The following is a 12,154-nucleotide window of genomic DNA, read 5'->3' on the forward strand; positions in this document are numbered from 1 at the left end:
TCAGGTACCAGGTGTCATAGGTATCAGGTAGTAGGTATCACAGGTATCGGGTACCAGCTGTCACAGGTACCAGGCACCATGCAACTGATACCATACTGGTATCAGCTGGTATCAGCATAGCGGCAGAAAAGTGAACACCAATCAAAAAGAGAAAGAAAAGTAAAATCTATGTTACATAATATCATTGTGTCAATTAATTTACACGACATACTAAATCTCAATGTGTTTCACTCAAGAAAAGAAACAAAACAAGAAAAGGAGAAAACAAAAAATTAAAAATGACTGTGGTATATAGAAGATGTAAATCAAGCCTACAGATGTGCATGCCCAAATTGATTCACATGGCCCAAGTGCCCAACCAGTGTATCTAGAGTCCTCGTGCTGTAGGAAGGACACATACACGTGGATGTGTTGTGGAGTATAGACCTGCCACTTAGTAGAAAGTCGTGCCGCATGCATGTACAATTTTTTTGATAGAAATAACATAGACCTTTTAAGTCATCCCCGTTCCTACGGAATGCCGTTATCTAAATTTTCTGAAAAACATATAGTAGAATTTTCTTGTGCCGCTAATTTTCTGCGTCGTGTGGGCCTAATAATCGGCCAAGAGCTGACGGCCCATAACGGCGTCGTCGCGCGAACGTGCCGAATCGGTTTACTTGGGCCCAAATGTGGGCCTAGAAAGGACTGAGACGGTCCACTAGGGAGGTGCAGGCAACCTTGCCTCATTCAGCCCGAGTGGTCAAGTTTCATTTCTGATTAGGAATAAGTTCACCGGAGGTCCCTCAACTTAACAACGAGATATTTTGAAATCCCTTAACCACAAAACCAGAAATCTTCACCCATAAACTGTACAAAACCATTCACTCAAGGTCCCTAGACAGTATATATGGGTGGTTTCGCTGACGTGGCATCCTAGTCAGAAAAAAAAAATTTAAACAAAACACGTGGGGCCCACATGTGATCAGCTGCACGTTTGTTTTCTTCTCTTCTTTTTTCTCTCTTCCCTCTTCTCTTTTTCAGTGAGGAGGCTGGCGGTGGGCGGAGCGGCGATGGCGGCGTGCTTCCGCTACGCGCCGTCCGGCCCTGCGGGGCCCAGCCTGGCGACCTCTGTCTACGAGACCAACCTCGACCTCGCCGCGCTGTCATGGACGCGCACCTCCCTCGGCCTCTCACTCTGCGCTGTGCTCCGCCTCTCGTCCCCGGCCATCCCGGAGGAGACCGACGGGGTGAGGCCGGAGAGGAGGTCCGGCGGCCGACGACGTGGCGGCGGCGGCGGAGATCGTCGGCGCCATGAAGTTCTTCGCGGCGCCCGCGGGACGAGCGGGCTTGGGCGCCGTCGTCCTCGCCGCCGCGTCACGCTGCCCACTGTTCTCCTTCTCTGCGCACCACGACGCCCGCGGCGACGCGTGCCTGCACACCGCGGAGCTCCTCAGTGCCGCCAAATCTGCCGCATCCAACCAAAAAAATCATGTGCAGCGGGCAGGAGGTGTCTCAGTAATTAACCGAGTCTGGCAAGCAAAATCTCCTACCCAAACGTACCCAGCCAACCAGGAGGCATAAACCGAAAACAAAGGTAGCACAAACCAACTATTCCGATCCTACCAAAGTTCTACTACTATGATACTAGTACTACTACCTAAGAGATCAGTATCATCCTGCGCATGCAGCGGTGCATGCATCGTCACACATCATCTTCAACCTGGCTTGCCGCAGCCGCGTCATCCCGCCATGCCGCTGCCGTGTCGTCCCTCCTGCGCCTGGCTTGCCGCCGCCGCCGCGTTGTCCCTCCATGCCCCCGGCGAGGAGCTCGAGAGACTCCAGGTCGAGCTGGCCACGGCCGAGAACCGCCTCGCCGCCGCCGACGCCTTGCTCCCCTTGCGGCCTCTGCAACGGCGGGCGAGAGTGGTGGTGGAGCAGCGGCGGCGACGCGTCGATCGACGTGAACCGGCCGGCGCCAGCGGCGGAGACAACGACGGCGAGGGGGGCAGCTGCAACGAGGAGGACGAGGAGCCCAGCGCGACTGTTGGAAATCAAAGTTATTCACTCACTCAATCCCACAAGAACACAAGCGCACACACACAAGCACTCAGAACATAGAGAGTTTGCAAGTTGCGTAGCACTCTTTTTCTGTTTATTTCTCACACTGAAACTGATTACATTGATCTCTATTTAAAGATGCACATAACCTGCTTAAGCCTAAAGAAATGCAAGAATCCTAGATAACAAACTCACCCACGTCTAACAGAATATATCCTGGTCAATTTCCGATGCATGCGCCCATGCAAACTTCAACCGCTTCTTGCTCCTGAGCTGATCCCTTCGCCACATTTGCATGCATGGCTAACTAATTAGCTAGATGTACCCTCACCTCCTGGCAACACGATCAACCACTACTCAATGCTAATCTCTCTACTCACTAAGCCATGCAGCACAACCACTAAGCTAGCACTCATGCCATGCAACACACATACATGTGACTTCTACTCAGCTACTACCATACAAATAAATATGCTGAAAATAAAACAACAAGATTATACTTCTAATAGCGACCTCCCCAACTTGTAACGCTCCGCTTTTCGTGAGACAATAAAAAAACTAAATTCCGCAAAATCCTAATTGCGAAGATTTTCGTTTTTTGTGTGAGAGTCTAAGTCGTGCCATGGATCTCAATTCAATCCCGTTGTTCCCTCTCATCGAAATCAAAAATCCTCCACCTCAAGATTTCCTATCCAAAATTCAAGTCTCCGAAATCAAATTCCAAAAGTCAATCCATTCCTTTGAATCCTCGGCGAATACTCGCTCCCAATTCCGAAAAATATCAAACCCTACCTTGAGTCTTCCTTGATTCCTCCCTGAACCCTCGAGTTCGAATATTGAATTGAATCCAAATACAAACTCCAATTCTCTCCAATTCAATTCCTCTGCTTAAGTCTATTTTGCCTCCTTCTAATTTTGGATGGGCCGGATTTCTCCCATCAGCCCACTTCTCTCCCTCAGCCCACCTCCCTCCCTCAGCCGCCTTCCCCCTTCCCACGTGCGCCGCACACGAGCCGCTCGGGAGAGAGAGCTCTCTCCTTCTCTCTCGGTTCTCTTTCTCTCTCTCCCGACGAACTCCCTCCCCCGGCGCCAAAAATCCCACCGCTGCCATTTGAACTCGCACTCGCGCGCGCGCGCTCCCGCGCGGTGGCCGACCGCCTTGGCGCCGCCCGCGTCGCACACTGCCGCCCATCCCCACACCTGTGCACATCCATCCAAGGATGGGAGGCAGAGCTCCGTGCCTCGCCTCATCCTCCTTCGCCTTTTCCGCAATCGGCATGGACAGAGCTCCCTTTCTCCCTCTCCTTTTCCACTTTTGCTCGACACCGCCGGCGTCATCACCTGCCGCCGCCTTGGCTGCACGCGTCGATGACCGCCAGCTCGTCGCCCCTGCATCCCTTGACCGCCAATGTCGGTTTCCCTCCTCCAAACCGACCTCTCCCCCTCCGCTATAAAAACCCGAGCCCCCTCAGCGTCTCGATCTCCCACTCGTTTCCTCCCTTAGCGCCATTGCCGCCGAACCACCATCCCCGCCGTGCTGCCGCCGTCCTCGCCTCCCTCCGTTGTCGCACGTGCTGGTGAAGCCGGCGTGCGCACGAGGAGCTGACGCGGACTCCGGTCGCCCTCTCTCCCTCCCCTTCCCCGGCCCGAGACCGAGGTGATCCCGCCTGTGCCGTCGGACGCTCTTCCCGGCGATCTCCGACGCGGTAGCCCCCGTTCTCCCTCCCCACTCTTCCTCTTTCCCCCTAGCTTGCGCGATTGCTAGCCTAGACCTTCCCAAACGCGCGTGGATGCTGCCCCGAGCCTCGCCGCCGCCCGGCATGGCCTCACCGCCATTGCCGTCCGCTCCCGGAGGCCGCCGCTCGTCGCCGGACCTCCACGGCGCCGCTCAGACCCATCTGACCCCGGAAATGAGTTCCTTGAACACCGGAGATGCTCCCGCCGCCTTTAATTGAGTCCTCGTCGTCCCTCGGTGATTTCCCCTTTCTCTCGCCGCTGGCCGCCACTATCGAATTCCACTGCCGTCGAACTCCCTCCGGCGAATCCGAGCCGTTGACTCGCTCCTTCTCGACGCCCTTGTCACTCCGGTGTGCTCCCCGAAGACCAAATCCGTCGCGCTTGCTCCGGTGAACACGGCCGCCGTCCGCCGTCCATCTTGGCCTCCCCTTCTTCCTCCTCCCGCCGGCCCGCGTGGCTGCCACGAAGGCGCCACGTCGGCGCCACCTCGGCTTTGACCGAGCCGAGCCGGTCAGCCGCCTCCCTCCGCTCCCCGCTCGCGCGCGCGCGGTCCACCGCGAGCCGTGAGGCTACGCGTAGGCCCACCGCTAACCACGTCTACCTGCGCGCCGTTCGTGGACCGCCCCTCCTCACCGAACCCTAGCGCACGCCGCATGCACCGCTCCCACGGTGAGCCGTGCCACCGACATGTGGGCCCGCTCGGGACCCCGCGAGGTGAGCCCGGTCCACCCGGCTCCCCTCCCCCTCTCTCTCCCGCGCGCCTTGGGGCCGCCTCGCCAGGCCGGCCGACCCATTAAACTTGGCCGAGCCGTGCATTTCCTCTCGGGCCGCGCCAAGCCGCACGGGAAAAGTCTGATTTCTTTCCCTCCATCTTTTTCTTTCCAAAAAGGGTTAATAAATTATTAAATCCTTTTTCCTTTGCCTCCATAAATCAATTCCCCATTCCAAAATTCCCTAAAACATTTCCCTGGGTCCCACACGTCAGTGACTGTCAATAATATTCTTGAGAATATTATTTCTATAAATTCCAATAAATCATTTCCTCGTCCAGAAAATCCATTTAAACTTCCAAAATTCATATCTTCTCAACCGCTCATCCGATTGACTCCGTTCAACTTCCAGTAATTCCGTAAAATTGAGATCTATCTAATGGCACTATTATTTAGTCTAAATAGGATCTTTCTTTTGGTCTTTTGTTTAGGTTTTTGATTGTTTGCGTATAGTTGCGGTTACCGGATTTTTGTCGATCGCGGGTTTTCTCGAAGAATCGTGAAGCTTCGTGGAGACCTTGAGCAAGGCAAGTCACCCTTTGACCAATTGCTCCTATAATTGGAAAATCATTATTAATTTGTTTGCAACTCGCATTATTAGCAACACACATTTATAACATGCTTGGCCTCGGTTTGCGTGCCAAACCGACGGACCTACCTAGTAGTCGCACTAATTCCTGTAGGCTGTACTACCCTGATTCCTTGTCGCTCCACCTTTGTGGTACTTCGGTATCCGTGCTCTCTGAGCGCGTATACCCACTATTCCACATACACCGTTGTTTGTCGATAATCTGGGAAATAGGTTTGAGAAGCCTTTAAAACCCGACATGTGGTGTCGGCGTGTTTGAAAATAAAATGAATTGTGAAAACTCGCGATGCGGGTGCTGTGCCTGGGTGGCACTGTCCCGTATTCGCATATAAGGACCGATTCCTTTGGGAAATTCATCAAGCATAACAATTGCAACCACATGGTGGTATGGGACACCCTAGCTAAGTAATTAGCTGCTTTTGGAAAATCTTGTATGTCAATAGAGGCGGAAAGCCGGGATGTGGGGGTAGAGGCATCCTGGGAGTCCGAAACAAAGGAAGGCATCCGGGAGTCCTAAAAGGAAAGCCGGAGTTGGCCCGATGTTGGTCAGGGAGAACCTCTATGTGGCATGAGGTGACCCAAAGTTAGCTTTGGAAAGGCTTTGTCGCGAACCTCTGACACCGGCCAGTGTCCGGAGTAAGTTCGTGTCTTGTGGGTAAAGTGTACCCCTCTGCAGAGGTTAACTAACTGTTCGAATAGCCGTGCCCACGGTCATGGGCGGATGTGAGGTGTTTCCCGTTGCGTAGATTTGTTTGCCAGTGCTTTGTGAAGAGTTGTTGTGGTGTGGGAATCGTAACCAGAATCAGCCTATGTGGCAGATGGATGACCTGAGTGGTCAGAAACGAATCTGTGTGATTCGGGATGTCTACAGGCATCATAGACTAGGCTTCCCGAGTGGAAGCGGATTGCTTTGCTGCTGGGCAGCTGGACTCTGGGAGTCCGCAAAAATGAAAAAGGCTCTGGGAGCCGCTTAATCAAGTGAAATGGCTCTGGGAGCCGATAAGTAATGATCTGACCCGGGAGGTCGGTACATTACCAATTGAGTTGTTGAAAAGCATCTCTTAAGTCGATTTGAGACGCAAGTCTCTTTTCGACCCAAACCTAAAAAGAAATAAATCACTTAGTGGTTTCAAAATGGATTTCAAACAAAAGATTTGCAAAACAACCTCGCCTCTCTTCCAAGCCTGCATTAAACACCTAAATTCCCGTGACTTGCTGAGTACGAAAGTACTCACCCTTGCTCTATATAAATATATATAGTTCCTCCGCCCGGAAGTTGAAGATGAAGAAAAGTGAAGATTAGGGTTTCGTCCTGGTTCCCAGCCGTCGCCTGTGGTGTTGGGTGTTAGACCGTTGGTTCCGCTGCTGCTGCTGTTGCTGGTGTGTCCTCGTCTGTGTCTTCGGTTGTATTCTCAGGCTGTCCTGAGCTACAACCTAAGTTAAGGTAAATAAGTCCTCTATTTATTTTAAGGATTTTGCAATGATTCATATTTGTCACCGTGGGTACCAGCACTATGTTCTGGGACTGGTACTGTGATCGCGGTTTCGTAGGAAGCGGTTCGCGTCGTTTTTCCTACGACACGCTCCTGTCAGGTGCCGTTGTACGGTGGTGCCGGATTGGGGTGTGACACAACTGCACGGTCTCTAGTCGGCAGCGATGACGAGGACTCCGGCGGCGGCGGCGGATCTCGTGTCCCACGGCCGGGGCAGGGACGGGAGTAGCAGCAGGGAGAAGAGAAGAGAGAAGAGAGAAAGGAGAAGAAAAGAGAAGAAAATAATATATGCAGCTGATATGTGGGCCCCACGTGCTTTGTTTAATTTTTTTTGCTGGCTAGGATGCCACATCAGTGAAACCACCCATATATACTGCCTAGGGACTTTGAGTGAACGGTTTTGTATAGTTCAGGGGTGAAGATTTCTGGTTTTGTGGTTAAGGGACCTCGAAAAATCTCGCTGTTAAGTTGAGGGACCTCCGGTGAACTTATTCCTTTCTGCTTATGATATTCTTTTTCCCCGATTACACATGAAAAATTCGGCACACACCATTACATTGGACCTCACCCTTATGTCCCTTTTAAACTTATGAACTATAAAACTGTGGCAAGTGAGTGATTGTCTGATTGATTGCAATCCTAATAAAGTGAAGAAATTTTCTCCATATTCTCCATATAATTCGAGGCTCTTTCGCAGCGCTGTATAACTGTGAGGCCGGGGAATTCTTGGCTGATTCTGCTTTAAATAGTAGGATCACTCGCAGTAGGCCCAAGGAATGTACTTTCTGTACTAATTATGGAGATAACACTTCATATAACAAGAAGGTTCTGCATGTTATTAGTCCTTGTTTTAGGACTTTCTGTTAACCCCAATTGCCCGGAAACGTACAAAGTTAGGAGTACGTACTGCCAGATATCAGTATCAGAAGGTGCAAAACATGAACATGGCAACCTTCGGTGTGATGTGAACCCGTTCGTTTAACGAAACTTCCACTCATCAACCAGCTTTTACGTGACACTAATCATCACCGTTCAATAGTTCCATTTGCTAAATTAACTACATTGCTTAACCTATTTAACTATCGTTGATATATTTCTGTCTTTTGGTGGATTTGATGACGATGTTGCTAGTAGTCAGCACTAAACTACTCCCCCGTTAAAAAAAAATAAATCTAGAATTGAATGTAACATAACCTAGTATTATGAATCTGGACAGTAGAGATTCGTAGTACTAGATTGATTTTTTATAGGATGAAAGAAGTAGTCTATAGATACACGTGTCTCTCAGCTTAAATAGATATAGTGGAGTCGTTCTAAAAAAAAAGAAAAGAAAAGAAATGAAGAGGAATAAGAAGAGGAAGAAGAAGAAAACAAGAGTCATAGACAAGAACCTGTACCTTTCAACCTATCTGGTCTCCTCACTACTCTCTCCGGTCAAAATTGTTTCATGTTTTGGAGAACTAATTAAGTTTAGTTCAATTCAATATATTTGACCAGGGGAACCGTCGAAATCTCCCGTTGCGTCTGTCAGCTCAGCTCCACGAGTTGTATTCCTATACTATTCTTCAAAAACGAACCGTATAACATTTGACCGTCCTATTTGAATAAAAAATTATGATTAGTATTTTCTATTGTTATTAGATAATAAAATATAAATAGTATTTTATGTGTGACTATTTTTTATTTTTTTCATATTTTTTAATAAGGCGGATGGTCCAACTTTATACACGGAAACCCACAACTACACTTAAATTGGAACGGAGGTAGTATAATAATACAATGCATGTTTGAAATTATATACTACTTTATTTATTTATTTTTATGGTGATTAGCTTAAAATTGAACTAACCAACGGTCAAATATTTGAAAAAAAGAATGGAGTGATTAACTGATTAGGAGCAGCTCCAGAGTGCAATTGTCCAGATCGATTGCGAAATACACATCTGCTAGTATGTTGGAGATTCTGATCCTTCATTTTATTTTACAAAAAACTAGTTCTTGAAATTTGAATATCTGGTGAGACAATCACCCAAGTTTAGAGTTTACTCCCTTGTACAGAAATGGACTTCATGAAAGAAAGTGATGCACTTCTGTTTGTCCTGAAGAAGAAGAAGAAAAAGAAGAAGACTTGGACAAGTGGAATCTATGATTGTTGGTTTGACTTGAACAAGAGGACCACATTGCTGTAAAACATTGACCAGTAGAAGACCAGCTCCTACGCAATCACTGCATAGTAATCGAGATTTTTTTACGCACGATCTGTTCTTATCCAGATGTTTTTATTATGATTCAGCGTAGACAAAAAAAAAAGCAAATACTCGTGACCTAATATCAAATAATTGTGAGGTTTCGAACCCAGGTTGTCTAGCCTACCACCTCGTGGAGGTAGTCGAAGACCTCTGGGTGTTTCTCAGATTTAGCATAGACCAGTTTTTACCGATTCATATATTTGAACTAACCGAAAATTTCACATATATTTGAACCTTAACTAATTGAAAATTCCACATATATAGAAAGTGTCCTGTTTTACGCGCCTACCCTTCCCGAATTACTTTAAAAAATCATATTAATCTAACTTATCAAGTTTAAAATAATGAATTCTCAAATAATCATGCGCTAATGGCTAGCTCATCTTATTTTGCGTATCTTCTTGATCTTTCCTCTTCCCCTTTTCTTAAACACACCCTAAAGAAATAATCACGTACATAATATCAAATACGATTAAAAAATACGCAATGCACTCAATAGTTTGTTGAATCTAAAATCATTTCCACAATAACAACATACACAATATAGAATACAGCCCAAAAATACATATCAAGTTAGAATACTAGCAAAAAAAAAAAGAAGAACAAAATAATTCAGAATTGGAGAAGCGGAAGAAATCAGGTAGCCGCAAGGTTTTAGTTCTCGCTCCTTACTCATGCTCCCGTCGTCATTTTTACTCCCGTAGAGTTCTTCGCACTACAACCACCACAGCTCTGGCTCATGTGGAGTTGCTGCACCCCCTCTGTCACTTCGTGTCCCGCTCCTTACTCTAGTTCCAACTGCCACCGCTCCCACTCCCGCTCCTTGATGTCGCTCCGGCCGCTCCTTGATGTCGCTCCGGCCGCCGCTACTTTCTGCACTTGCTCCTATGAGAAACTAGATAATGTCCCGCGCTTTGTTGCGGGATATATATTAAATATTGTAGAAATGATTAAATGATTTGGATTGAAATATTGTGAAAATGATTTGAGAATGATGTTTATATTTAGTTTAGTTTTAGAATGAAATAAATTGTAGATATAATTACTATATGCTTATATGTTGAGCTTTATGTGTTTAGTGGGTTGATGTGGCATGCTTGCATGCTAGGCTTTAGGGCCGGGGTACTAATAAATGCTATGCTTGCATGTTGAGTTTTAGATGTTTAGTGGGCATTAGCTTTATAGAAGAAGAGATATGAAATTAAAAGTCGGGTTTATCCCATAAGATCTGCCCCCCCCCCCCCCCCCCCCCCCCAAAACCAACAGGAAATTAGGGTTCCCCGTCCATTGGTTAGATTTGTCATCACCACAAGGTAGTGGCTGAAAATCAGAAAGGGAGAGAGCAAGAAAGAATGAGCATGTCTGAGAGAGGTAAAAAAAAAAGGCCCTCCATGAATATTTTTATAGAAGTATTTTTCCAGAGACGATCACTTAAGATGGCCGCTTATGAAAACATGTGCATCTTCAGAGGCTGCCATCTTAAGTCAATCGTCTCTAGAAAATATTTCACATATGGGTTCATATGGGTTTATATACGTTGGCTACTAGTGTATTGTAGTTTAGGGATATTTGTGAATTTATTTTTTGAGAAAATAGTGGACAGAAAAGAATACGTGCCATTGAGAGAACCGCACAAAACATGCCAAATTTTCGTACGACTGTAGCATGTATGGCTAAACAATGGTGCAGGACGTATCGATCAGCTCGGAGCAATTTACAGGTATGTCACCGATACGTCAATTCACGTGACGTCATTCTTTCCAAGTGATCGACGTTTGCTAATTTGACCTCTCGTGGTCGTCATACGATCGAAGCTATCGATTGCATTGCTTGCTGATTGGCCAACCATGGATTGGCAGATTAGCACATCTGAAAGAAAATCGCATGTTACTGAACAATCATGAGGACGCAATCATGCTACTGAACATTATAGTAAGTTTTCATTTCCAATTAAGTTTGGATTTAAACAAGGCGAAGGAAGCCCCACAAGGATATAGTAGTATAGTATATCTACCACTCCTACTATTTTCTTTGTACATAGCCATACCAAATCGCTGAAGAAATCACTGCAAAATTCGATCGATCTGTGTGACTATATATGATTACATGATGGAGCAGGGGTCGCTCGGCTGGTCGCCGACGGCCACCGGTATCCCACCGTAGTGGTGGTGGTAGTAGCAGGGATGAGGGCAGTAGCACGGCTCCGGCTTCTTCTCCTCCGGCTTCTTCTCCTCCGGTTTCTTCTCCTCCGGCTTCTTCTCCTTCACCTCCTCCACCTGCACGAGCTCCGCGTGGCCGATCTTCTTGCGGAGGCAGGTGACGAGACAGGCCGCGTCGACGCCGTCGCCGACCACCTGCAGCCGGTCCTTGCCGTCGCCGGTGACCTCCACCGAGCTCACGCCGGAGGCCATCACCACCAGCTTCATCGCCTTGGACCGGCTCTTCTCGCACGGCATGCTCACCTTGATCACGATCTTTTGCTGCAATAATTCGATCAACGGACAGAAATTAAGCTGTCAGTCGCATATGCTAAAAAAGATTTGGTCAGAATTGATTAAGCTGCATGCCAAAATTAAGCGACCACAATCGAACAGTTTTCCCCTCACCTTCATCGTGTTCTGCTTGAAATAAAATGCCAACGAGAAAGGCTATCGGCCGATCGATTCGATCGTTTGCAATGCGGCTAAGATGATCGAGCACGATCAATATTCGCTCGATCGCTGCAGCTATTTGCGATTGTAGCTAGCTGAGCTTAGCCGTGGAGGAGAAAGGCCACGCCTGGGAGCTCATTTATATACCGGCGCATCGCCATCGTTACTACTAGGCCACTGGCATGAGACGGCGACGAAAGAGCATTCCGCGCAGCTACTCTGGCACGTACGGATCGGAACGCGTCAGCTGTCAGTTTCAGATTTAAGTCTGGGATTAGTCACAGACTAGTCTCCGATCGGAGCGTCTAGTCACGCTGAATGGCTGAGCCTGGGTGCCTGTACGTTCTCTCTCGATCTGTAGTGTAGACGACCAGTCAACGACTTGACTAAATTGGGTTCATGGTCGACGACCCTGAATTAATCCTGATGGGAGCCGCTTCGCGAAGGCAAAGCTCTGTTAATTCCAGCAGTGGCTGCCGCGGCCAGTTCAGTTCAGGGCTAACAGCAAGCACGAAGATACATGGGATGATTTCGTTTCTACTTCGATATTGATTTTATCCTTATTTTCAGGTTTTTATTTTTGTCCTCACTTGTTTGAAACGAAGGAGACATCTACTCTTGTTTT

The 12,154-nt window shown here is 47.9% G+C and overlaps 1 protein-coding gene across 1 annotated transcript; it reads right to left on the minus strand.

Annotated features, from left to right (window-relative positions):
* Window positions 1-10,793: 10,793 nt before the first annotated feature.
* On the minus strand, window positions 10,794-11,654 carry LOC127771559 (heavy metal-associated isoprenylated plant protein 16-like). The gene is made up of 2 exons (XM_052297483.1): window positions 11,485-11,654; window positions 10,794-11,358 (listed from the first exon to the last, which is right to left on the minus strand). The coding sequence occupies exons 1-2, from the start codon at window positions 11,488-11,490 to the stop codon at window positions 10,981-10,983; spliced, it is 384 nt and encodes a 127-aa protein (XP_052153443.1). The 5' UTR covers window positions 11,491-11,654; the 3' UTR covers window positions 10,794-10,980.
* Between the last annotated feature and the right edge of the window lie 500 nt (window positions 11,655-12,154).

The sequence above is a fragment of the Oryza glaberrima genome, chromosome 4 (assembly GCF_000147395.1).
Source record: "Oryza glaberrima chromosome 4, OglaRS2, whole genome shotgun sequence".
Classification (NCBI taxonomy): Eukaryota; Viridiplantae; Streptophyta; class Magnoliopsida; order Poales; family Poaceae; genus Oryza; species Oryza glaberrima.